Source organism: Pelobates fuscus, chromosome 5, assembly GCF_036172605.1.
Source record: "Pelobates fuscus isolate aPelFus1 chromosome 5, aPelFus1.pri, whole genome shotgun sequence".
In the NCBI taxonomy this organism is placed as follows: domain Eukaryota; kingdom Metazoa; phylum Chordata; class Amphibia; order Anura; family Pelobatidae; genus Pelobates; species Pelobates fuscus.
In genome coordinates, this window is record NC_086321.1 from 219895554 (window position 1) to 219920120 (window position 24567).

The 24567-nt window shown below is 44.2% G+C and overlaps 1 protein-coding gene across 1 annotated transcript in view; it reads right to left on the reverse strand.

Moving 5' to 3' along the window:
• Window positions 1–2991: 2991 nt before the first annotated feature.
• LOC134612181 (transmembrane channel-like protein 2-B) overlaps window positions 2992–24567 on the reverse strand; it is a 167218-nt gene continuing 145642 nt past the window's right edge. The window contains exon 20 of the mRNA XM_063456537.1: window positions 2992–3218. Coding sequence (XP_063312607.1) covers window positions 2992–3218 — 227 coding nt within the window. The remainder of the gene's footprint in view (window positions 3219–24567) is intronic.

Consider the following 24567-nt stretch of genomic DNA (forward strand, 5'->3'; position numbering starts at 1 on the left):
GATATCTTCACGGAGGCCTACGAGCCTCTTATCGAGCTCCGTTGCCATGTGGGATTTAATGTCTGCCGTGGCTTCGTGGAGCATTTGCCGCATTACTTGCAGGATGAGAGGGGCGTCCCGCACAGGGCTGCTGGGGTCGGCCGTGTTTCCATCTCTGTCTGCTGTATTTTTGTCTGTCATGTTTTGGCGGCAGGACGGCCCGTCAGGCTCCGGTTGGGAGCGGAACATCGTGGCGACGGACGGAGTCTGTTCTTTGGGGTCTTTTTTTTGCTTTCCCTGTTCCGTGTGAGGGGTGCCCAGTATAACGTTGTCCGGGTTGTCTGTGGCGTTTTGGGTGCTCGTAACTGCGGATATTTGCAGATTCGAATAGCGGGGAAGAGGGAGCTACAGGATTATGCTGCCATCTTCTTCGGCGGTCAGGCCACGCCCCCGTAACTGTAATTTTTTTAATTTATTTTTTGAACTAATATTTTATTTTTTTTACAGGACAGGGGGCAGAGACAGTGTCAGCCAGTGATTTCACATCACTGGCTGACACACAGGATCAGTGATCACAGTGACTGCCTGTCACTGTGATCACCTCCTGCAGATTGGGTAATTGACCACAGGGGGGAGTGCCTGGGTGGTACAAGCACTCCCCCCTTCCAATCTGCAGGGGGATCACTGTGCCAGTTACATGTGTCAGCCAATAGGCTGACACATGTAACACTGATCGCAGTGACAGGCTGTCACTGCGATCAGAGTGCTTTGAGATCGCAGTGACAGCCTGTCACTGCGATCAGACTTAGCAGATCGCGGTCACTGACCCCAGGGGGACTGCCTGGGGGGGCCAGGTAAGTCCCCCGACCGCGATCTGCACAACGGGAAAGCCGCCGGCCGCATGTGTCAGCCGATTTGAAATCAGCTGACACATGCTAAATACTGGTCGCAGTGACAGCCTGTCACTGCGATCAGAGACTGCAGATCGCGGTCACCGGCCACAGGGGGGGTTGCCCGGGGGGCCAGGCATCCCCCCCGACCGCGATCTGCAGTGGGAGAATACAGCCGGCCACGTGGGCGGCAATAAAAGCGAGGACGTACTATTACGCCCGCCGGCGTTTAGAGCCGGTTTCTGCGTGGCGTAATAGTACGTCCTCCGGACTTAAAGGGTTAAACAATAGCCTACCTACTGAATCTCCATATAGAATAGTATCAGCATAGACTGGTCTCCCATACCAGTTTGAGCCAGAGCCAGGTCTGCTTAGCTTTTAACCTATGCCATGGACAGTGAATTAATACCAGAGTAGTCTCATCTGAGACTCCATAGCTGGACCAGCATATATCTACTGTGAAGCACATCAATCCTAGAGTTAACTAGCACATTGACTCTGCATACACCCTGTACAGAGCCTGTATAACTGCATTCATATATACTAGTAACTCACAGTAATGTGAGATATACACTGTCAGTAAAAATTGAGAGAAAGCTGTGATTTACACTGAAAAAACTCACTGCAAGTTGTGATATATATATATACACTGTCCTTGAAAACTCACAGATACCTGGGATATAAACTGTATATCTATAGCTAAACTACAGGAAACCTGTAAAATCAGCCGGTGAATCCCTGCAGGGCAACCTTGACGAGATCCGACCACCGTGGGTGGAAGAGGGGCCGCAAGCAGGCGTGCCCTCCTCCCGCGGCCCTGAGAAGGAGCCGGATGCGGCGAGGCAGCCATGGGCGTCCGACCGCGAGTACCTCCGATGCCAGTATGCATAAAACGGCTAGCCACCTGAAACGGCTAGTCACCGGAAACCTTGAGCGGCGCACCCGCAGCTCGCGGGTGAAAAGGACGGGAAACTGACAGAAAGCCCTGTACATAAGGAACACATATCGAAAGACAAGAATATAATGTGCATATACTGCATGTCTCCTGTGTGTATGAAATAGGGATAGTTCCATGGCACACACCCAGAAAAACACATGTCAAAGACAACCAGCACACTCAATAAAAGGTGATTTCTAAAATGGATATTATTCTAATAACATAACAAATAGACATATATAGACAGACTGAAAAGGGGGACAATAGTATGACAAATCTGGAGATTCCAGCAATGAGTTATTTTAAAATAACAGATCTTTAGCACATGGATTTCTGCAAAGTAAGAATCTTATTAGAAACTCACTGCAACTTAAATAACAGTAATCGAGAGCCTAAAACAGGGGGGAAATTACAGGAGAAGCAAACTGAAAAGGAATCCCCAGGACCAAAAGACAGATAATCCCAAATAAACTAAATATAAGTAATATAAATCATAAATAAATCCCAAAGTCACCAACTAGAAGCAGGAGGCAGTGGTACTCTAACCTGTACTGTCTGCAGAGCCGCAAAGAAAGAGGAAATGATGCATGGGGAGGGGAGTTTTATAGTACCTAACTTTTTTCTGATTGGTTGTTTTTCTGTGCTGCTGTGGAGTTCTAGTAAAGAGAGGCTTAAGCAAATACAAAGCCTCCTGTCATGTTATAAAATTATCTTGTGACACCACAAAATATTTAGCAACAGCTGCAAATGTTAAATGCATGTATTGTAATATAAAATCAAAATAGAATTTATAAAATGTGCTTAAAATGAGCATTAAAGGGGAGCAATGACAATCAGAGTTAGTAGTGAAACTCTTCTAGTGGTTTATCAGCAATATATAGAAATAATTTCATTTCAATTGAACACTGATTTGGAGATCAAAACAATTTATTTTTTCTGAAATTGTGTACTCCTTTAAACCATGAGGAAACCAGGAGGCTTACAACCTGGTGTCACTAATCTAGCAAAATAAAATGGTGTGTAGAGTTTAGGTCTGTGAAGAACACAGGAGGTCATCTCAAGGTCAACATGACAATATGCCTACTTTAACAAAATAAAAATAATCATATGTAAAACAGATATACATTTTTATACGTAGAAGATTTTACATTCCAAAATGAATATGCACTGATTTACCAACAATATTCAACGGTCATGATTTTGAGCTCTCCCTCTTCCAGGCTGAGGTCTAGCTGGTGGTCTTTGGTTAGTAGCTGGTACATGTGGCTGTGTTTGTCCTGGTGATTTAGTTACAGTAAGACGTGGACCTGATGGTGCAGGTAATGTTTGCTTAGCAGACTTCGTGTTGGAGCCTTTGTTCATTGAAGCTTTGATCTCCACATTAATTGTATTAGTTGAGAGGGGTTTCACTTCTGTAAAAATAATTTAAAAGTGTTTTTAAAAACCATTGACAGCAATAAAGAGCACTCATAACAGAGGACCACAGACAATCTACTTTGAAATATATTTATGAATGAGACGGTCCTGTTAAAACATTAAATTAAAGGGTCATTTTAGGAACCATAACCATAACACCTTATTCCTAGAGATGTGTCCCTAAATATATACTTTTTAATTCCTTTGCATTTTCTTCACTTTCGTATTAATCTGAGGCACTCAAGCTCCACCCCCGTCCTTACTCATATCAGTTGGGGAAGTTTAGTTTTCCCATTGAGCCATGCAAGTACTATTATTGCAGGAACATAGCCAGCCTGCTCATACCAGTCAAGTCAGCCACTTTCAACAAGCAAACATATTACAAAAAAACAAGTCCTGCACTCAAACTTCCATCACTCCTGGGCAGCAGCAACGACCATTGTACACATCAGTCCCAATACATACAGTAAAAAAACAAAGAAAAACGTTACCTTCTCTCTTCCCAAATCCCTAAGCAAACACCTTAAACAGTGTATGGAACATGAAAAGTATATTTTCAACAAAGATCTATCTGAACCAAGCACATTGAATGGTATGTAATAAAGACCTCACTTATGGTAAAGAAAAATATAATCTTGTATTAAATGACACAAAATTATAAACCAGTTATAGCATACCAATAAAGTTTCCAAGGTGTTACTTCTCTGAAAGTGACAGTCCCTATTTGCAATAAAAGTAAGCAACATGGCAAAAAAAATAAGCTAAGCTTTAAAACCATTACATCTTAATATACTTGTTGTGGTGCCCTTGCAGTCTGACAAATGTAAGCATTGTCATGTATTAGAAACAGCAATGTTTACATTTATCAATAATAAGGATCCCTCTAGTGGCTTTCAATCGCACTATCAATTAGAATCCTAGAGACTCTTCCTCATGAAGACTTTCAATAATTGCAATACTTAAAAATAAAAGGGGCAGAGAGCTGTCCTCCCCATGGCTTTCTATATCTTGCAATGGGCCCCCCTTACCCTGTGACCCCACTTTTTTTTAACCCCTTACGGACACATGACATGTCATGATTCCCTTTTATTCCAGAAGTTTGGTCCTTAAGGGGTTAAGGGAGGTAAAATGAACAGTGAACAGTCAGTTTATGAATCTCATGTTTTAGAAGCAGAACAAATGGGTAAGTGAAAAGTTCTGAGTGACTTTGACAAGGGCCAAATAGTGAAAGCTAGACGACTGGGTCAGAGCATCTCCAAAACAGCAAGTCTTGTGGGTGTTACCGGTATGCAGTGGTTAGTACCTAACAAAAGTGGTGTAAGAATGGATAACTGGTGAACCAGCATCAGGGGCACAAAGACTCATTGATGCATGTGGTAAGCGAAGGCTAGCCCATTTGGTCTGATCACAGAGAAGTGCTACTGTGAAAAACGTAATGCTCACCATGCCAGAACACAGTGTTCCACCTACCTAGAGATAGTTGCAGATCAAATCAGAACGCAAGAACAGCACAATTTAGACATTAGTGTGAAAAATGTGTGGAATTTGTAGTACAAATAATCCCATATGCAACTAAATGGATTTTCTCTATTTAGTATGTGACCATTCAGGCTTTAGTAAATAATCATTGTTTTTTTTTGTTTTGTTTTTTAAATTATTTATTTGTACTCAACTCACCACAAATACAAGGCAAGGTTGAAAATACATACTGATATAGAAAAATTACCATAATACAGAAATATACATTGAATAGCAATGTACAATGATGGGTGATTCTGTGAGGTGAGAGTTTATATATATATATATATATATATATATATATATATATATATTTAATATATTTATAAATCTTTATTACATTTTATAAAAGAGAGGTAAAAAAAAAAAAAAGATACATATAAAAATAGACAGAATATACATATTACCTGACGCTATATAATTACAGATTAATCATAGATGACACAGATGATCAGGAAAGAATGATAATCATGTATTAACTTTCATTTTAATAAATCGGAATAGACTGTATTGTTAATGCTAAGACTGTTACAAGCAAGAGTTTCATAATACCATGAGGAAAGAGATTAAAAAAGAAAGAAAGAAAAGAGAGAGAAAAAGAGGAAAGGAAGAAAAAAAAAAAATACAGCCGCAAGCTTTCATCATACATACACACTCAAACCAGCATAAAGTGGTTGGTGGCAGGGGGTACAGACAGGTTACATAGAACTATGTTATGACACAGGGTAAGTGGACAGAATGCTAAACGTTAGCTAAAAAAATCTTAATAGGTAGGTACTCACAACTCCTCAGGGTGGAGCGGGAGACACACCAGAGGGGGGAGACAGATCTTAGAAGTGAGAGTCAGCTATGGATGCCAGATTTTATTATATAGGTTTCTTTTTGACTCATCGTCGTTATAAAAGTATTTTGTGGAATTGGACTGGAATTTCATTTGGGCTTTAATCTCTAGCCACAAAGGAAGGTCTTTCTGCTTCCAGCATCTGGCCAGACACATTTTAAACGTGAGCAAGATGTTGATAAGCAGAAAGGTCTGGTGTTTATTAGGTGTTGTAATAACTAGGTGGAGAAGAAATGTTTGTGGGGTTATTTCTGAACTAACTAAGTCCGAATAAGTTCCTGAGCAAATTTTTGAGTGTAGCTTTAAATTTATGAAGGCAGCCACATGCCCACCAGATGTGAAGTTGACTGCCCAGCTCAAGTTGGCCTCTCCAACAATACTCATTCCCGACTGGAATTTAAACAATCTGGATTGAACCATATACCATCGGTGAGTAAGCTTAAAAATTGCTCATGCAAATTGATGCAGTGAACTACGCAAGGCTTTGAATCAGTTCTGCAGAGGATAGGACCACCCCGTGTAACTCCCACTAAAGAAAAGACCTGGGTTTCTGAAATGATACATAGAAAATAAAAAATCTTAAGGTCTTCGAGACTGTGTTTTTCAAAGTGTCCGAAGACAAAAATTCCTCCCATATCTGTGGAGGCGTAGGAAGATTTGATATAGGAAAGGACATAATCCTAATATAATTAAAGAGCTAACGAGCCGGGAGACCATATTTACAATGTAGAGTTGGAAAAGAGGCCACATTTTTTTTCAGGTATAGGTCCCCAATTACCAGGATCCCACTATTTATCCAAGATGTTATGGTAATGTCAGGCAAGCACATTGAGATTACTTCCAGTGGGCCAGTTTTTATACTTAATTTGTGGTTTTGCGTAATATACAGAGGAGAGTTTTTATGTTTATAAGGAATGAACTATGCGCAACTAAAACTAAAGAGCCAAAGTGTCAGGTCATACCTGTCGGCATCACCATTTACCAGGCACTTCCGCATAGACGGAGCACTGCCACGCCCCCTTCTCTGACGCAGTCTCCTCACACTACATAAGGAGACCGCGCCAGATTCAAAATGCTGGATTATTGAAGAAGCTTTCCCCAAAGTTCCTCAGACCGGCTACAACTACTGCAAACCACAGATGCGTGTACCGAACCCGGACTGGACATCGATAACCTACCTTCTCCTCACCTCGACCTCGGACTGAATAGGACCTCTGCTTTTGTTTCATAAGAAGTTTCTCTCTCATTGGATACAGCACTAAATAAGAGCTCTGGAACTATCTCCCACTGAACGCTAAGTATCACTTAAAGTTTAAATTGGAATTGCCTGCTTGCTTAACAACTACCAACCTCTTGCTATATAACCTTGTTTCCTGTCTCCTGTCTCATCGCTCTGAGTTAATAAGAGCTCTGGATCTATATTCCACTGAACGCTAAGTATCACTTCAATTTATTTTGGACTTTGTCTGCTTGCTTCTGCAATTGCCAACCTGCTATTATTTTAGCACTTTCTACTGCTACCTGCAAATAATAACAGCCCTGAACTCTTCTCCTTATATTTGGATTAATCTTAATTGCTATTGCTACTCTGTTGCAAATCTGCTACTGCTTGTACTGTTTTAAACAACTAACACCCATACTAAAGTACTTAAAGCTACAGTAACTGCTCTAATCAATTATATTTCCTCCTGAGTATTGATTAAATAATTAAATCAACGTTTTCTGCAGTTGTGTTCCATCTATTAATTGAAACAACATTACACAAAGGCAGCTGTAGAGAGTGATTAAAAAAACTAAACCTTAGGCATATGATTTATACAGCAGCAAGCTTCGGGCCCTGCATGGGCATGATCACTACCCAACTGGCAAGAAAATTAAGTGAATTAAATTAAACAACAATGAACCTGCCATCCAGCGAAAACTCATGCTGCGCAGTAGGCAAACCATGGATGGTGGATTGATTGCCTAGGTATATTAATGCCTCTGGGCCCTAGAGAGCTCAGCAACCTTAGTTTACACAGAAATAGAGTCAGGGGGTGGGGGGTGGATGCAAGAGCCAACCTCTCTGCCAAATCGTTTAAACAAGCGGTGTACCCTGTCAAGTGCAAATAAAGAAATCAAATAGCTTCCAAAAATATACAAGTAAATAAAAAGAAACTTCTAACTTTATCCAGTTCTGATCAGTGATGAAATGTTGGGTCAATTAAGTGGTATGAAGCCTCAGGTCATGGTTGCAGTGTGTCGGAGAAGGCCCATTGAGGGACGAATGGTTTGACTTGTGTGTGGACGTAGACAGGGCCGGATTAACATAGGGGCTGATGGAGCTGCAGCTCCAGGCCCAGGCCCATGGAATAGGCCCATTTAAAAACAAACAACAAAAAAAACAATTTTAACTTTTTTTTTTTTTAACACACTCCTCTTGGATTTGCCACCTGACTGGTATTTGAGGCTGGCTGGCCGTGCAGGTATTGCAGTAATATTTTTCTCAGTATAAATGGAGATTACTCTGCAATACCAGCACCAGCCAGTAGGGGTCACTATGTGTGGAAAAAAGGCAGGGATAGGAAGTTACAGCATATCCCTCCCTGCCTCTCTCTACTCACAGCACAGAGAGTTCAGACAGCAGCTTCCAGCCTGCAGAGACAGGCTACAGTTCAGGGAAGTGAATGATTGCGAGTGGGGAGGCAGCAGGGAAACATGGGGACACTGAGACACTAGGGGACACATGGGGACACAGACACTAGGGGACACTGAGGCACTAGGGGACACTGTGAGACATGGGGATGCTGACACATAGGGATGCTGTGAGACATAGGGACATTGGGAGACATATTGGGACATGGAGACACTAGGGACATAGTGTCTCCATGTCTCTCAGTCTCTGTGTCCCTAGTGTCTGTGTCCCCATGTCTCCCAGTGGCTCCATGTCTCCCAGTGTTCCCATGTCTGTATCCACAAGTGCCCCATGTCTCCAAGTGTCCCTAAGTGTCTCAGTGTCCCTAAGTGTCTCAGTGTCCCCTGGTGTCTCAGTGCCCCTGGTGTCTCAGTGTCCCCATGTATCACTGTGTCCACATGTCTCTCAGTGCCCCCTAGTACCCTAGTGACACGGGAGACACTGAGACATGGGGACACGGGAAGAAATAGGGACACTCGGACACTGGGAGACTAGGGGACTGAGCGACATGTGGACACTGAGATACATAGGGACACTGATGCCAGGCTGGCCTTCCAACTCTTTGGACAGACATGCCCCCTTTTGGGCATGTTCGCCTCTTTTGGCAGTCCTGGTCACGTGATTCACGTCAGTGGCCAACCCTTTTACCATGCCCATAGACTTCCTGCTTCACTGGACACTGCTGTTACGGGGTGTGAATTTACTTGAAAGATGAAAGCATAAATTGGAGAGAGATTAGCATAGACAATGTGTTTTCTTAAAGCTGCATCCTTTGAGTTTCCCTCCAACACCATCTCCATCAGATACATAACGCTTGGGAGGTATGATTGTTTTAATGTTTTTGGTCGATAAGATTCTGTAATTAGGCCCCATCATAATTGTCAGCACCAGGCCCACTGAGCTCTTAATCTGGCCCTGGACGTAGAGGCCTAGATTGCTGCAGCGAGTCCTGCAGAGCAGCTGCAGCTGCTTCCTATAGATCTTGAACAGGGTGAGATGAGTCAGCATGGAGGACCTGCACGGTCTGTGAGAAGTGCCACTGATACCGGATGCCATATTCCTGCAGCAGAGTGTGATTGGTTGCAAGATTTCTGCTATTGTAGCTTGTCACCAGACAAATCAGTGTAGAATCATAGCTTTAAATTTTCAAAGTTGTAAGCAGATGTCCCCTTCATAGCAGCCTTCACAGCTACTTTATCTCTATGAATCTAAATATGTACCACCAGGTCTCAGGGCAATGTGTCTGGGGCTCTTCATGGTTTAGGGATTCTGAAAATTCCGTAGAAGGTGACATTCTTCTGGTGGTATACCTCTGATCTTCAGGTTATTGCAGCACCTCATGTCTTCATCTCTCAGGTACTTCTAGATTGTTTGCTGATTTTTGAGGGTCTGGAATTCTTGCTTAAGAAAAGTTATTTTCAGAGGATGCATCTATGATGAGGTTTCCACTGATCCTAGCCTGCCAACTAGAACTGTAAGGTGCACACGCAGTGAGGCCACATCTGCCTGGAGGGTCTTATGTAGATCCGTGAGCATTGCTTTCAGGTTTGCATCTGTCACTGGTGCCAAGTTAACACCTCTGAAGGCTGACTGAGGGTGATTTTGAGTCGTCATGCCATCATTTCCCGTGCTCAACAAGAACTCTTCTGAGAAGTCAGAGAATATTTTGAGATCGGAAGCCATATTGGGCCCATATGCACCCTATGTCTGTAGGAGCAAATTCCTGATATTCATGCCCTGCCTGGGCTTGTCGGTCCTTTTTGGTCTTTCCACCCATGATGGTTAGCTGTATTGTGTGCTTTTTCTGCATTTGATACCAAGCAGAGGACCCTTTAATATCGTTATAACTCATGGAGGGCTCCATTCATGCATCCATCTGCTTTTGATGCTTTGCCTCGCCCTCTAATCATTGTTTGGTTCTCTCTCTTTACAAAGAAACTCAACTTTCGTAAGTGGGGTTCTCCGCAAAAGTGGAAAGGCAAACTTTTAACTTGGGAGGGCTATTTTTATGCAAAAAAACTCACGTAACCCTGCATGAATGGCCCTGCTTATGTGGCATAAGTAACATATGGATATGACATAAAGAGGCTGCTGAAGTCTCAAGGTGTCACATGATATATCACAGCAATCTCCATCATTATGACCTTCACAGCATAAGCGAGCATTTGCAGACAACTGTGCATTTCTAGAAATGCAGACTCTGTTGCCTGCTCCATTGCCACCAATGGTGAATGTGATGAACATCTTAAGCACTGTCTTATCACACCCAACAACCACTTAAAACACATTCAAGGACATCATATATACACACATCAGCCTCGCCACGTGGGCAGTGCTCAATATGTACAGCCTTGGCTATGTATATTAAAGGACCACTCTAGGCACCCAGACCACTTCAGCTTAATGAGGTGGTCTGGGTGCCAGGTCCTTCTAGGGTTAACCCATTTTTTCATAAACATAGCAGTTTCAGAGAAACTGCTATGTTTGTGAATGGGTTAAGCCTTCCCCCTATGTCCTCTAGTGGCTGTCTCATTGACAGCCGCTAGAGGCGCTTGCGTGCTTCTCACTGTGATTTTCACAGTGAGAGCACGCCAGCGTCCATAGGAAAGCATTGAGAATGCTTTCCTATGTGACCGGCTGAATGCGCGCGCAGCTCTTGCCGCGCGTGCGCATTCAGCCGACGGGGAGGAGAAGAGGCGGATCGGAGGAGGAGAGCAGGAGGAGATCTCTCCGCCCAGCGCTGGAAAAAGGTAAGTTTTTACCCCTTTCCCCTTTCCAGAGCCGGGCGGGAGTGGGTCCCTGAGGGTGGGGGCACCCTCAGGGCACTCTAGTGCCAGGAAAACGAGTATGTTTTCCTGGCACTAGAGTGGTCCTTTAAGCAGTTACAAGGGGTGGTAAATATAGATAGTTTTACTACAACCTATACTGGCATTCAAAGGTTTGTTGTCACCTAAAAATGTCCTTATTTTCCATGAAAATATATATGAAATTAGTTTGAATAGGAAATGTAATCATTGACAAGGTTAGAAATAATGAATTTTAAGTGAAATAATTGTGTTCTTTAAACTTTTTATTGAAATAACTAAAATAAACAGTAACAAGTAGCTGAAAAAAAACTTCAAACTTAGTTTTCATTTAAGAATCTTCAATGTGCAGCAATTATAGTCTTGAAGAGATTTGGCATTTACATTGTCAAGTTTTTGAGGTAATCTGAAGAGATTTCACCACATGTTTCCTGAAGCACCTCCCACAAGTTAGATTGGCTTGATGGGCACTTCTTATGTATCATACTGTCAAGCTGCTCCCACAATAGCTCAATAAAGTTGAGATCTAGTGACTGTGCTGGCAATTAAAGACAGAATTTCTGCTGACTGCTACTACCCTCAATAGTTCTTGCATAGTTTTGAGCTGTATGTTGAATCATAGTTCTGTTGTAGGAGGCTCCAATGGCTCCAATCAAGCGCCATCTACAGGGTGTGGCATGGCTCTGCAAAATGGAGTGATAACCTTCCCCTTTTACCCATATTAATTTCCTACTTTACCACCATCAAAGCACCCACAGATCATCACATTGCCATACTTTGTTGTGCTACCATAATTGCAAAAGCATTTTCTAATTCTCCATTAGCCTTTTTAATGTATAAACTTGGATTTTATTAATGACACGGAGGCTCCTATTATGCTATCTCTTTCTTACTTTATTCCTCAGCAGCAAAGAAAAAAATATAACTGAAAGAGAAAAATATGTAGAATATGAAATATATAACAGATACAACCATATCTGCCTAGTAACAGGGCAGCCAATCAGTCTCTAGGAACAGTCCATAAATCTCCATCCTTGTATTTCCACTTCCTCTTTCTTTGCTGCTGTCCTCAGACCAGCTAAGTATTATTTTTTCTCTCCTAAATTGTGTGCTTGATTGTGTTTATTAGGGTTTTGTACCCTGTGTTTACTACCCAAATGTTATTGTTGATCACATTGCTTGCTGTTTTTCTGTATATTTTCGTTTATTTTGTTTATTTTTATTGAGGCTTTTTGCTACTGTTTGCCTCCCCTGCGTTTTTCCCGCCGCTTCCCCTGTCTGGGTTGCCTTTTCACTCACCCAGACAGGGTTCGCGGCTAGCAGGGGAGACTTGCATCGGAGTTTTGTACTCCTTGGTTCCCTTCCCTCTCCCCTCGCGGCTGCGTGTGCGGCCGCGTTTGTTTGCCGACCCAATAGCTATCTCCTCGCACCCGCTGGTGCGAGGGAGTTCCCGGCCGCGTGTGATTCACGCGCTCCCCGGCCATTGGCGGGGGAGGAGCTTAGTGGCAGCGTGGCGCGCTCTGCACACGGCGGCCATCTTCTGCCTCATCGCATGAGGGCTGGGCGGCTTTTTCAACGGGTCGGCTCCCTTACCTCTTCCCTGTAACTGTTCTGTGCAGGTATTTTTGCTTGTGGGTTAATCAACCCCTATTGTTAACTCTGTGTGTTCCCCCTAATACTGCCCTGATTCAGTATTGCACCGGTTGCTCGGTGCCTGATTTTTATTATTTAAAGGTGCAGTGCATAAATTTATTTTCTGCTCTGCGCATTATGCAGGCTGGAAGTGAGGGTTCTGGTAGCCCCAGTTACCCCATTATGGACCCCTCTAAGACTCCTAATGCAGGGGACTTAGGTCTTACTCCCTCCCAGGAGTTCCAGGCCCTTATTGATTCTACTATGCAGAGGGCTCTGGCTTCGGCCATGGGGACCGTGTCCTCGTCCCTCTCCCACACTATCCAACAGGCGTTAACACTGCCTTTGACCCCTGTCATGTTGCCTGCTCCCATGCCTGCAGTTCAGACTCAGGCGGGTCGCAAGGCTCAAACAAAGGTTAAACATGTCTCTCCAGATGTGACGCAGGTGTTAACTGCCCTGACTGACGTGCCCATGGCCGTCCAAGATGGCGCGTTTCCGCGCAAGAGAGCCGCTGGCCGGGCAAAATCGGCCAGAAAATGGAAACGGGCACGTGCCCGTGATGATGGATCGGATACCGATCAGACTGGAGAGTCGGATTCGGACCCCCCTGATTACACCTCCAATGAGGAAGGGGGCTCCGGCGATGAGGCTGAGTTTGACGCTTCGGCACTTCCTCCGGGTGAGGGGCAGGACATCTGTGATCCTCAGGGTTACCCCCTGTTCGATCCCGATGATCTTCGCCATCCTCGCTCGGCGGAATGGGACCCGCCCGCGCACATTGCCAGTTATCTGGCACTTCGTATGCGTACCCCTCTCTCCAAAGAGGGGCGCAGTAAATTGAGGGCCGAGTGCCCGAGGCCTTCCGTGCCTGATGCGGCGTGCAAGACGCCGGAGGTTGACCCTCAGATCTCCCAATTCCTGGCTAAAACAGGTTGGAAGCCCAGGAAGGGGCTGGAGTTTTCATTGCATAATTGCCAGGACAAGATCCTGGACACCCTGGGCCCCGCTGCCAAGCTCTATGAGCTTTTGGAGGCAGCTAAAGCTGGGACAAAACCAATCGACCTCGATGAGGCGATTGGGTGGGTCCAGAGGTTAATTTGCCTCCTTGGCAACGCAAATACGGCCATGTCGGCTGAACGCCGCAAGGCGATTTTGCTCAAAATTGAGCCAAAGTTGGTAAACCTTGCTGTGAAGGAGCCGGGTGCCTCGGCCAAAGGTATGCTCTTTGGGGAGTGTTTTGTCAAGGACTTGGGCTCCTTTGTGCGTACCTTCACCGTTCTTGATAATGCGCAGTCTAACCTGAAGTGGGTTTTTGGCCCTAAGGTTTTCCATGGGGCCGGGAGGTATAGGAGCCGTCCGCCCGGCCGTGGAGCTCGAGGTCCCTCGCGGACCCACAGAGGTTCCTTCTCCGCCCCCCGAACCTACCAGGAGTATAAGCCTCTCGTGGGAGACCTTGGCAAAGTCGAGGAGGTCGTGGACAACCCTCATACAGACGCCCTTACGGTGAGTACCCCAATACGTATGTCTTGCAGAACAAGTGTGGGGGGCAGATTAGCACTATTCCTAGATATGTGGGGTATGATCACCACAGATGTATGGGATCTGGAGACGGTCAGGGGTTTCCATCTGGATCTGTTGTCTCCCCCTGTCCAGACTTTTATCCCACAGGAACTGAGACTGACGGACGATCAGTCCGAGCTAATTACCGCGGAGATCGCGGAGTTGTCTGCCAAACAGGCCATTCAAGAAATCCCTTACGACCACCCAGGATTTCTGAGCAATTTGTTTCTTGTCGCCAAGAAAGGCGGAGGTGTCCGCCCGGTGGTAAACCTCAAACACCTAAATTTTTTCCTCCGTTACCATCACTTCAAGATGGAGGGTGCCCACTGTCTCCGGGACCTGCTACGTCAAGGGGATTGGATGGTCAAATTGGACCTCAAAGATGCCTACTTGACTATACCCATGGCAAAAGAGCACTGGGACTTATTGCACTTTACGTGGCAAGGTCGTCGATGGCGGTTTACCTGTCTGCCGTTCGGTCTATCTTCGGCTCCATGGTGTTTCACGAAGGTGATGAAGCCCGTGGTGGCTTTCCTCAGGGCCCGAGGGGTCCGCATGATTATTTACCTGGACGACATATTGATTATGTCCTCGTCCCCCGACCAACTTCTCAGACACCTGGGATGGACGGTAAACCTCCTGGAAGGCCTGGGCTTCTTCGTGAATTGGGAAAAATCCATTGTGAAACCGGTACAGAGGATAGAATTCCTGGGCTTCGAGGTCGATTCGGTCACCCAGTTTCTGTTCCTACCGGAAAGCAAACTTCGGTCGATGAAGAAGGAGATACGGCGTGCACTACGGGCCTCCTCTCTCTCCGTCCGGCAACTGGCGAGAGTGATCGGCCTCTTGGCCTCTTCAATTCAAGCGATTTTCCCAGGCCCATTACATTACCGGGCCCTACAACGTTTGAAAGGTTCCCATCTTCGGGCCGGGGGCTCGTACGAGAGCGTATTGATCCTGGACGACGACTCCAGAGACGAGCTACGATGGTGGTTGGACCACATGGAGGCATGGAACGGCCGGGCCATCTTCGGCTCCGTGCCGGACATGGTTATAGAGTCGGACACGAGCCTACACGGTTGGGGCGTTCGCTGTGGCAGTATCTCCACCGGTGGAAGATGGTCCGAGGTCGAGTCGACCTTACACATAAATTGCCTGGAGCTTCTGGCAGGTTCGTTCGCCATTCGGAGCCTATCTCCGACTCAAGGGAATTGCTGCGTACTACTGCGCATGGACAATGTGTCCGCAGTCAGGTACATAAACCACCTGGGTGGTACGAAATCGAAACAGCTGGCGAACCTGGCAAGGGACTTCTGGCAGTTTTGCCTCCACAACGCTATATCGGTTACGGCCGAACATATTCCGGGACTGGACAACGAATGGGCGGATTGGAATTCGCGTTACCTGAAAGATTCAGGAGACTGGCATTTACTATCCTCAACCTTCCAAAGGATGGACCGGCTATGGGGTCCTCTACGCCTGGACTTGTTCGCGTCCAGACTGAACTCCCAACTGCCCCAGTACTTCAGTTGGAGACCGGACCCGACAGCCGCTGCGGTGGACGCGTTCTTACAGACGTGGCCGCAAGGGCGCCACTTTGCGTTCCCACCGTTCAATCTGATATCCCGGACGCTGACGTACGCGACCAGGCAGGATTGCACGCTGGTAATGGTGGTTCCCCTGTGGCAATCTCAACCGTGGTTCCCCCGTCTCCTGGAAATGGCCATAGACTTCCCACGGATGATCGAAATGAGGCCGGATGTGCTTCTAGACCCGGATGGGAACTCGCACGAATTGGTGGATCAGAACTTGCTCCAACTCACGGCTTGGCTGATCTCAGGGGACCCTGGTGTGTCACGGACGTTTCGCAGGCGACTGCTCGACTCTTGGAGAATGCCTGGGCGCCAGGTACCAGGCAGGCCTACAAGTCCGCATGGCGCGTGTGGTCTAGCTGGTGCTTGGGAAGATTGCTGGATCCACTTTCTGCTCCTCTAACTGCTCTGCTCAGTTTCCTGACTGAACGTTTCGATTCGGGTTTGGCCTATCGTACCCTTAATGTTTATAGATCGGCTATTTCGGCCGGACACAGAGGGCTAGATGGATCTCCGATTGGACAACATCCTGTTGTGTGTCGACTGTTGAAGGGTATCCGTTTCGCTAGGCCTCCAAGCTCTAGATACTCATCATTTTGGGACGTTAAAGTTGTCCTTGGTTTCTTGGACTCCTGGCCCTGTAATGAGGACCTGACTCTCAAACAGTTGTCATGGAAACTGGTCATGTTTCTGTGTTTACTTTCGTGCAAAAGGGTATCGGACGTCAGGGCTCTGGATTGGAACGCGATTTCGTTCACCCCCGAAGGTGTGTCGTTTAATATCTCAATGAGGACTAAGTTGGCTTCCTAGTCGGTGGACTACCCTAGGTGCTCCGTCAGACCGGCTTTATGTCCTGTGGCTTGTCTCCAGGTCTATTTGGCTCATACTCGACAGTTGAGGTCAACGGACTTGCCTCCACTATTTATTTCCTTTAAGGCACCGTTTCTACCTGTCTCCTCGACTACGTTAGCCCGCTGGGTTAAGGGTCTACTTTCCGCTGCAGGAATTGATACTTCGATTTTTTCGGCACATTCGGTTAGGGGTGCCATGGCATCGAAGGCTTCTACGATGGGATGTCGTCTGGACGATATCTTGAGAGCGGCGGACTAGTCTAAGGAATCTACGTTCCGTGATTTCTATTTCCGCCCGATTGAACATGTTTCTTCGTTGGTGGTGGCTCAGCTTTAAACTAACATAATAGGAGCCTCCGTGTCATTAATAAAATCCCCAGATTTTACTAATAACATGACGTAAAGTCATGATTTTATTAAAGACACGGAGGCGAGTATTATTCCCACCCACCCGCCCATGGATCTGCGGTAAGTTTATTTTTATGATTCAATCGGGGTGATCTTCTCACTCATGGTAAGTGCACTTGGTTTACTTGTTTTGAATGCATATTCTTGTCGGGTGTGACATATATCCTTATTAATCTAAATAGGATACTCGTTATGTACAGGTATTATGTATACGATATGTTACACTCAGGTCCTAAGTTTGGAGTTTACCACATATTTCTTTGTTTTACAGCTTGATTTCGTTATGTGGAAGTTACCAGTTTGAAAGTTAATCGTTACTAATATGGATGTTTCGGTTTGGGTCTTCGGTTCAGAAGGCAAAGAAGAGGAAGTGGAAATACAACGATGGAGATTTATGGACTGTTCCTAGAGACTGATTGGCTGCCCTGTTACTCGGCAGATATGGTTCTATCTGTTATATATTTCATATTCTACATATTTTTCTCTTTCAGTTATATTTTTTCTTTGCTGCTGAGGAATAAAGTAAGAAAGAGATAGCATAATACTCGCCTCCGTGTCATTAATAAAATCATGACTTTACGTCATGTTATTAGTAAAATCTGGGGATTAGCAAGCACAACATGCCATTGGAACACAGAAAAGATGGTTGCTGATAATTGACCTTTGTATGCCTCTATAGACATTCCATTAAAAACCACCAATTTACAACATTAATAGTGTTGAAACTGTATTTCTGATCATTTTTTTTTCTTTTTTATAATACATTTTTAGTAGAGATTTTCCATTGTATTAAAAGAATTCATAGACATATAACAATACAAAATGTATTCAATTAATACAATAAAAAACAAACATTTGATATCAATCATTTGCTATAAAGTCTTCCCCTTTGTACATAATATATCAAATACACAGAGAGTAACTAGAACAGGAAAATAAAGATAGGCCACCACCTATACAAGAGCAGAAAGGATTTCCTAATACTGTAACAAAGCCTAGTGGGAACAAAGCTTATCACTATATAACAATACTGAAATCGCCCGGATTGAAACCAATTATTGTTATTATATATATATATATTTATGTATTTAGAAATGAATGAAGAGGAACAACTAAACCAGAAGTACATTACAATTAAATGTTGGAAAAATTTTGAAGCCAGTTAGAATACCATTCCCTTTTTTTGGAGAAAACAGTCGTATTTGCTATAATATCTTTTTCCATTGTTAATTGAAATCTAATTTGGTCAATCAAACGGGATTTCTGGAATAAATTAGAGGTCTTCCACTGTCTGGCAATAATAATTTTAACTGCAACAAAGCAGTGAGTGGTGAAACAAATATATTTATGTGACTTTAATTGCCAATTTAAATGTAGAAGGGCAGTAGCTGGAGTTTTGTTAAGTTTCATAAGTGTTACTATATAAAAGATATTGAATGCCCATACCCAAAGCGGTTTGACTAGTGGGCAGTCCCAACATATATGAATATATGTGCCCGGGTATGTGCCACATCTCCAGCAAGTGGAATCATAGGTCACATACATTTTTGTCAATCTTGTTGGAGTAAAGTACCATCTATGTACTACCTTGAAGTGGCATTCGGTCAGATTAAGACAATGTATATATTTGTTTGTGTTAATTAAAGAAACTAGCCAGTCCTTTAGGGGAATCACTAAATTTTATTCCCTCTCCCAAGTATTGATCAGTTTATGGGGGATGATCCTAGATTCATCAAGCAAGGAGATAGCAACAGAAGTAACCTTAGAGACCGTTCGATAACAAAATAAAGTTTCCAACTTCTTAGCCAACGGAAAGGAGGTTGGAATAACACATTTCTGTATAAAATGTTTAATTCGAAGGTAAGTAAATATCTCTCTAGAAGAAATATGTATGTTATCGACAATCTGTTGGAAAGACAAAATAGTGTCTCCTTACATAATGTCTGAGATACTTAATAAGTCAATATTACCCCAGGAAGTCAGTGAAAGATACTCTATAATACTTTTTAAAATATTAAGTCTACAAGATCTTGGGATTATTTGTACAATACCCAAAATTTTCTTAATTTCTGCCCAGGCTTCTAGAGTTTGGAGCAAAGTAGATGGATACCAAATGGTAGGATATTTTTGAATCTCTTTGAAGTCCATCCACATATAATGATATAATCTAGAAGTATGGGCAGCATCCGATTCTAAAATGAAACATGGTTCCAAAAATGCCTGTGGATCTTGAAGAATATAAATATGACGAATAATATTAGCAAAATAAGTATAAGTAATACTTGGGAAACTAAGGCCTCCCTGAGATAATTTTTAGATAGAATTTTCTGGCTAATTCTAGGTTTTTTGTTCTTCCAGATAAATTTGTTGAAATGTGATTGAATCATTGCTAACCAAGGCATAGGCATTTTTAGTGGGACCATAGAAAAAAAATATAGCCACTTAGGTAGAATATAGGAGTTTATGATATTGATACTACCTATCTAAAAAGTTTCCAGATTTTTGCCATTTTTTTTATTTGAGTTTCATATTTTTCATTAGACTCAAGGCGTTTCTCTCCATTATGATCGGAATACTTGCAGGAATAACTAGACCCAAATAGTTTATTTCCTTATCTGTCCAGATAAATTTGTAATTCTGAGATAAATTGTCAATCTGCTCTAGGGGCATATTAATGCTTAGAGCGGTCGATTTTGAAATATTTAGCTTAAAATTAGATATAGTAGAATATCTATCAATTTCAAACATTAGAGACCGAAGTGATTGATAAGTTGTTCCTAATATTGATAGCTAGGGGTTCCAACGATAAGATATACAATAGGGGCGAGAGAGGACACCCCTGCCTGGTACCATTTTTAAGATCAAACCAGCCTGCAGTTATATTCGGGCCCACTGTTCTGGCAGAGGGGGTGGAATACAGAGCTAAAATAGCACCATGTATCCATCCTGTAAATCCGAATGCCTTCAGGACTTCACTTAAATATCCCCACCCGACCCTGTCAAACGCTCTTTTGGCGTCTAGTGACAGGGCAAGGAGGGGAATATTATGTCTGTTGGACCAGTCAATAATATCAATCAATCTACGAGAATTATTTGATGCTCATCTTACAGGAATAAACCCTATTTGGTCGGGGTGAATAATTTTTGATATAATGGTTTTAATTCTCTCAGCAATAATAGCTGAGTATAACTTCATATCTACATTAATTAGCGCAATCGGTCTATAATTACTAGGATCCGTACCATCTTTATTATGTTTCAATATAGGGACAAGATTGGCTTGTAATAATTCTTTTGGTATCATATTATTTTCAGCTAATTGATTAAAAAACTGAGTAATATGGTTTAATAAATGCGACTTCATATATTTATAATATAAATTTGTGAAGCTGTCATGCCCCGGGGTTTTATTTGTAGGTAATCTGTCTATTTGAGACTTAACTTCCTCCATAGTAATTTTCTTATTTAGTATTACCAAGTCTTGTGGGGTGATTTTCGAAATTAATGTATTATGTAAATAATTTTGGATATCTTTTGTTTTTGGACAGAGATTTAAATTGTATAATTCTTGATAGTATTGATTAAATTGTTGTCCTATTTGGGAGGGGGTGGAATAAACTATATGGTCAATAACCAGTCTTTCTACTCTATTCCTCGCATATTGATTTTGAAGTCTTTTTGTTAGATTTTTATTGGTTCTGTTGCCCGTGTGGTAATTATTTAGCTTTAGTTTATTAATATTGGACTTAATCTTTTCTTCCTCCTTTAAATTAATTTAATGTTTTAGATGAATTAAGCGGGTCCTTTACTCTGGTGTAGAATGTTGCTTATTTAAATGAGAACAAGAATGAAATTCAATGTATAAATCTTTCAAATTCTTACCATTTTTTTTCTTATATATGTGACCCATTTTAATTAAATAACCCCTCATGACAGATTTATGAGTGCACCAACTGATCAAAGTGTCCGCTGGATTATTTTCAGCCCAAAAATAATCTAGTGACTTGGCCAGCTCCTCCCTATTGTGTTTCGTCCTTAATAAGGGCGTCATTCAGTCTCCAGGTGGTATGAGACACGGGTGGATTATTGCCAAGATCAAATAAAACAAAGCTGTGATCAGACCAAGGATTTTCCTTGATAATAATAGAGTTAAAAAGAGGGATTGTGTTTGAATCAGTTAGACAATAATCAATCCTTGAATAGGTACCATGGATGCTAGATAGATGTGAGAAATCTTTTTGGATGTAGTAGTCTCCAAATATCAAAGAGATTAAATTGTTTACAAATACTATGTATGTGTTTTTTGGCCTGTTTATTGATTCTTTTATTATTCATAGATGAAGATATAGCTGACTTATCCAATTTGGGGTCATTAACACAATTAAAATCACCGGCAATGATCAAGGAGCCCTTAGAGATCTTATCAACTTAATTGTTATCATATGGAAAGCTCCTGTTCAACTCCTGTTATCAAAATCATTGATAACAGGAGTAGTCCCAGAAGATTGGAAGTTGGAGAATGTTGTGCCCATTCACAAGAAAGGTAATATGGAGGAGTCGGGCAACTATAGGCCAGTAAGCCTTACTTCAGTAGTGGGGAAAGTGATGGAAACCATGTTAAAGGATAGGATTGTTGAACATCTAAAAACACATGGATTTCAAGATCAAAGACAACATAGGTTTACTTCAGGGAGATCATGCCAAACTAATCTTATTGATTTTTTTGATTGGGTAACTAAAATTATAGATCAGGGTGGTGCAGTAGACATTGCTTACCTAGATTTCAGTAAGGCTTTTGACACTGTTGCACATAGAAGGCTTATCAATAAACTGCAATCTTTAAAGCGGCACTGTCATGCCGAACTTACCTTTCCTCAATCTCTTCCTCTTCTCCCCCTCTCTCGGGATCTGTTATTCTTTTCTTCCTGTCTTCTTTAGTTTTCTTTAAAATCATAAGACAAAGTAGGGACTCTTTGTCTTATGGAGGATTTCTCCGCTTGACCAGCTCTGACCAGCGGAGGAGCAAAGTGTGCTTCATTTCCACTGGTCAGAGCAATTTTCCCACAATGCTTCCTGTCAGTATTGCCGAACGTCCTGTCACTTAGACAGAACGCCGGCAAAACTGCCGAATTGCATCCTAACAGAATGAGAAGAATTTCTCCATTGGTGTTAGGATGCAATTCGGTACTTTGTTCGGATCGGAATTTAATTCTAATGAATGAAACTCCGATCCTATTCATTGCTGTGGCTGCATCTTGCAGCCGCTTAGTAGATAACACCCTAATTCCCACGGTATCAGGGAGCTATCTACTAAAAGGCTGAAAGTCCTAAATTGGTCTTTCAGCCGACTTTACTAATACTAAGTAAAGATTACTTAGTATTAGTAAATAATATGCCCCTACTCGCTATACCGCGAGTAGGGGCATGTCTAGTAAGCAGTGAGCAGCCTGTGGCTGCTCACAGTAAAAAAAAAAAAAAAACCTAATAAACACCCCCCCCCCCCGCGCGGGGGTTAAAGATGGGGGGACCTACTGTCCTCCCCCCTGGCCCCCACCCCTGCGCGGTGGGGGCCCTAATAAAACAATAAGGGGGGGGACCTACTGTCCTCCCCCGGCCCCCACCCCTGCGCGGTGGGTGGGGGCCCTGATAAAACAATAAGGGGGGGACCTATTGTCCTCCCCCCAGCCCACCCCTGCGCGGTGTGTTGGGCCCTGATAAAACAATTAGGGAGGGGACCTACTGTCCTCCCCCCTGGCCCCCACCCCTGAGCGGTGGGTGGGGGCCCTGATAAAACAATAAGGGGGGGGACTAATTGTCCTCCCGCCCTGGCCCCCACCCCTGCGCGGTGGGTGGGGGCCCTAATAAAACAATAAGGGGGGGGACCTATTGTCCTCCCCCCCGGCCCCCACCCCTGCGCGGTGGGTGGGGGCCCTAATAAAACAATAAGGGGGGTACCTACTGTCCTCCCGCCCTGGCCCCCACCCCTGCGCGGTTCGTGGGGGCCCTAAATGAACCTCCCCCACCCCCCTATCAAGGTGACTAGGGGTCCCAAGCCCCTAGTCACCCCCCCACCCAAAACATTCTATCCCCTACCTACCCCCCTCACCCTAAAAATAGTGAGGGGGGAATAAAATAACTAACCTGTAAAAAAAAAAAATTCAACTTACCATTTGACGTCTTCTTTTTTCTAAATTCTTCTTTCTTCAGCCCCCCAAAAGGCCAAATAAAAATCCATCATATCCGTCGCACCCGTCGCAAAAAAACCCCAAAAAAACGAGCGCAAACAAAAATTAATCCATGTTCACCCATGGAGGGCACGCCGCGTACTGAGCTCCGCAGGGCGGGTCAAGGCTTATAAAGCCTTGCCCCGCCCTGCAATTAGGCTTGGAACACACTGATTGGTTGGTTTAAGCCAATCAGAGTGCTCTGTGTCATTTTACACAGCGTGGGAAAATTCAAAAGAACTTTCCCACGCTGTGTAATATGACAGATCACTGTGATTGGATGGTTTTCAAGCCATCCAATCACAGTGCTCTGTGTCATTTTACAAGCGTGGGAAAATTCCAAAGAATTATTATTTTTTTTTAAAGTGCGACGGGTATGATGGATTTTTATTTGGCCTTTTGGGGGGCTGAAGAAAGAAGAATTTAGAAAAAGGAAGACGTCAAATGGTAAGATTAATTTTTTTTTTTTTACAGGTTAGTTATTTTATTCCCCCTCACTATTTTTAGGGTGAGGGGGGTAGGTAGGGGATAGAATGTTTTGGGTGGGGGGGTGACTAGGGGCTTGGGACCCCTAGTCACCTTGATAGGGGGGTGGGGGAGGTTCATTTAGGGCCCCCACGAACCGCGCAGGGGTGGGGGCCAGGGCGGGAGGACAGTAGGTACCCCCCTTATTGTTTTATTAGGGCCCCCACCCACCGCGCAGGGGTGGGGGCCAGGGGGGAGGACAATAGGTCCCCCCCCTTATTGTTTTATTAGGGCCCCCACCCACCGCGCAGGGGTGGGGGCCGGGGGGAGGACAATAGGTCCCCCCCCTTATAGTTTTATTAGGGCCCCCACCCACCGCTCAGGGGTGGGGGCCAGGGGGGGAGGACAGTAGGTCCCCCCCTTATTGTTTTATTAGGGCCCCCACCCACCGCGCAGGGGTGGGGGCTGGGGGGGAGGACAATAGGTCCCCCCCCTTATTGTTTTATTAGGGCCCCCACCCACCGCGCAGGGGTGGGGGCCAGGGGGGAGGACAGTAGGTCCCCCCCCCTTATTGTTTTATTAGGGCCCCCACCCACCGCTCAGGGGCGGGGGCCGGGGCCAGGGGGGGAGGACAGTAGGTCCCCCCCCTTATTGTTTTATTAGGGCCCCTACCCACCGCGCAGGGGTGGGGGCCGGGGGGAGGACAATAGGTCCCCCCCTTATTGTTTTATTAGGGCCCCACCCACCGCTCAGGGGTGGGGGCCAGGGGGGAG